The sequence below is a fragment of the Myotis davidii genome, unplaced genomic scaffold, assembly GCF_000327345.1.
Source record: "Myotis davidii unplaced genomic scaffold, ASM32734v1 scaffold2370, whole genome shotgun sequence".
Classification (NCBI taxonomy): Eukaryota; Metazoa; Chordata; class Mammalia; order Chiroptera; family Vespertilionidae; genus Myotis; species Myotis davidii.
Window position 1 is genome coordinate 203,341 of NW_006282189.1, and position 2,075 is coordinate 205,415.

General features: G+C 55.8%; 1 protein-coding gene across 1 annotated transcript in view; it reads left to right on the forward strand.

The window, feature by feature from the left end:
- The window catches only part of FAM227A (family with sequence similarity 227 member A), a 52,808-nt gene that overhangs the window by 13,517 nt on the left and 37,216 nt on the right, over window positions 1–2,075 (forward strand). Inside the window, exon 6 of the mRNA XM_015568807.1 lies at window positions 585–686. Coding sequence (XP_015424293.1) covers window positions 585–686 — 102 coding nt within the window. The remainder of the gene's footprint in view (window positions 1–584; window positions 687–2,075) is intronic.

Consider the following 2,075-nt stretch of genomic DNA (forward strand, 5'->3'; position numbering starts at 1 on the left):
GCCAAGCCACCCCACCCCATCCTTTCAGAGCCATCGCTAGTGGCCATCCCAGGGTCTGTCGCAGGGCTGACATGAAATCCTGTGAGGGGAAGGAGGAGTATGAATATGCAGTAGGGCACACTTTTAGCAAGTCCTCGGTGCCCGGCACTGTTCTGGGCACTTTGTACGTGTCACTTGTTTAGTCCTCACCATCATCTCCTCTTCGGGACGAGGACTCTGAGCACACCCGGTTCGGTAGCGTGGCTCAGGGTCACAGCTAGCGAGCATACCAGCTGGATTCGGATCCAGGCGGCCTGGTACCAAAGTCTGCATCCTTCCCACTGCACGACTGCCTGGAAGGGAACGTGAGGGATGGCGACAGAGACAGGCACGGGGCTCAGAGGGCTGCTGGCTACCGGGAGGCTTGCCGGTCAGTGCGCAATGCCCTGGGCTGACGGGTAGGCTTGAAGGCAGTGCCTCTCTCCCTTTGCACTCAGGAGGGCAGGCAGGTTCTGAGTGGAGATGATTACGAGTCTGACGGTGGCTCCCGGTGAATTATAAAACAGCAGCAGCAGCAATAACTGTGAATTTTGTTTCTTTTCAAGTTTTTCTGTTCACATAGAGACTTAGAGAAGTTTCTCTCTTCTCCTCCCGTCCGAGCCATGTGGCTGGATAGCTTCTGGTGGATCTTCCATGAAAGGTACCAGGTAAATACGAGCCTGATGGCTTCTCGCCCTGGCTCAGGGCATTTCCCTGTGGCTCAGACCCGGACCCTTCACTGCGGGCTGGCGGCCCTCAGACTCCATGGGCTGCCTCTGCAGCCCCCTCCTCACCCCCCCTTCCTCACCCCACTCTTCTCTTTTTCATGAGTTCTCCCTGCTGCCTTCTCTCCACCTAGGTCTCTAGTTCCGTCGGCCTCCTTCCTCTGTTTTGCATTCAGACTTCCTAAAAGTGATGACCTGTTTGTGCCAGTCACTGCCCCGTGTGACAGTGGAGCTTGCTGGCCGCTGGGCCAGGCAGGGGTCACCCTGGGTGTGGTGCCTGATCCCCAGCTGCGCTCAGCGGGGATGGGGAGCAGCAGCACTCGGGGCATCATGTGCTCCCCAGGAAGGGGGACCAAGGCGTCCACACGCGTCGTTTGTGGCAGCAGGAGCTGGGGGACAGGACCTTTGGTGGCTCAGTGGCTCCCTGGGCTCTGGCGTCTTCTGAAAAATAGGGAGAGCCATAGCCTCTAACGTGAAGAATTTGTAAAGTTTAATAAGGATGTGAATAAAAGCACTTAGTCATAAATTCCAAAAAATGGTAGTTTTATCATCAATGTGATTAGAGAGCTTAGTGATCAACAATATTACAGTACAGCCATTTATGGTATATATATCATACGTAGCCATTAAAGTGAATGTTTATAAAGGGAGCATCTTAACATGCCATACCGTGTTGTTGGATAAAACATACCAGCATGTAAATTCTCTAGATACAATCTATACTAATAAAAGGGTAATATGCTAATTAGACCAGGAGACCTTCTGGACAAAGCCATGGTGGCGGGGCCGAGACAGAGGCGGTTAGGGGCAATCAGGCCAGGAGGGGAGGGCAGTTGGGGGCAAGCAGGCCGGCAGGCAGAGTGGTTAGAGGCAATCAGGCAGGCAGGCAGGCGAGCAGTTAGGAGCCAGTGGTCCCAGATTGCAAGAGGGATGTCCGACTGCTGGTGTGGGATCGGGCCTAATCTGGCAGTCGGACCCCCTGGGGGGTCCCAGATTGGAGAAGGTGCAGGCCAGGCTGAGGGACATCTTTCCCCGCCCCGCTCCCCCATGCACGAATTTCATGCACTGGGCCACGCCGGCAGGCAGTGGTTAGAGGCAATCAGGCAGGCAGGCAGGCGAGCAGTTAGGAGCCAGTGGTCCCAGATTGCAAGAGGGATGTCCGACTGCTGGTGTGGGATCGGGCCTAATCTGGCAGTCGGACCCCCCGGGGGGTCTCCGATTGGAGAAGGTGCAGGCCAGGCTGAGGGACATCTTTCCCCGCCCCGCTCCCCCATGCACGAATTTCATGCACTGCGCCACTAGTGTTACATGTGTGTGTGTACACGCACGTGT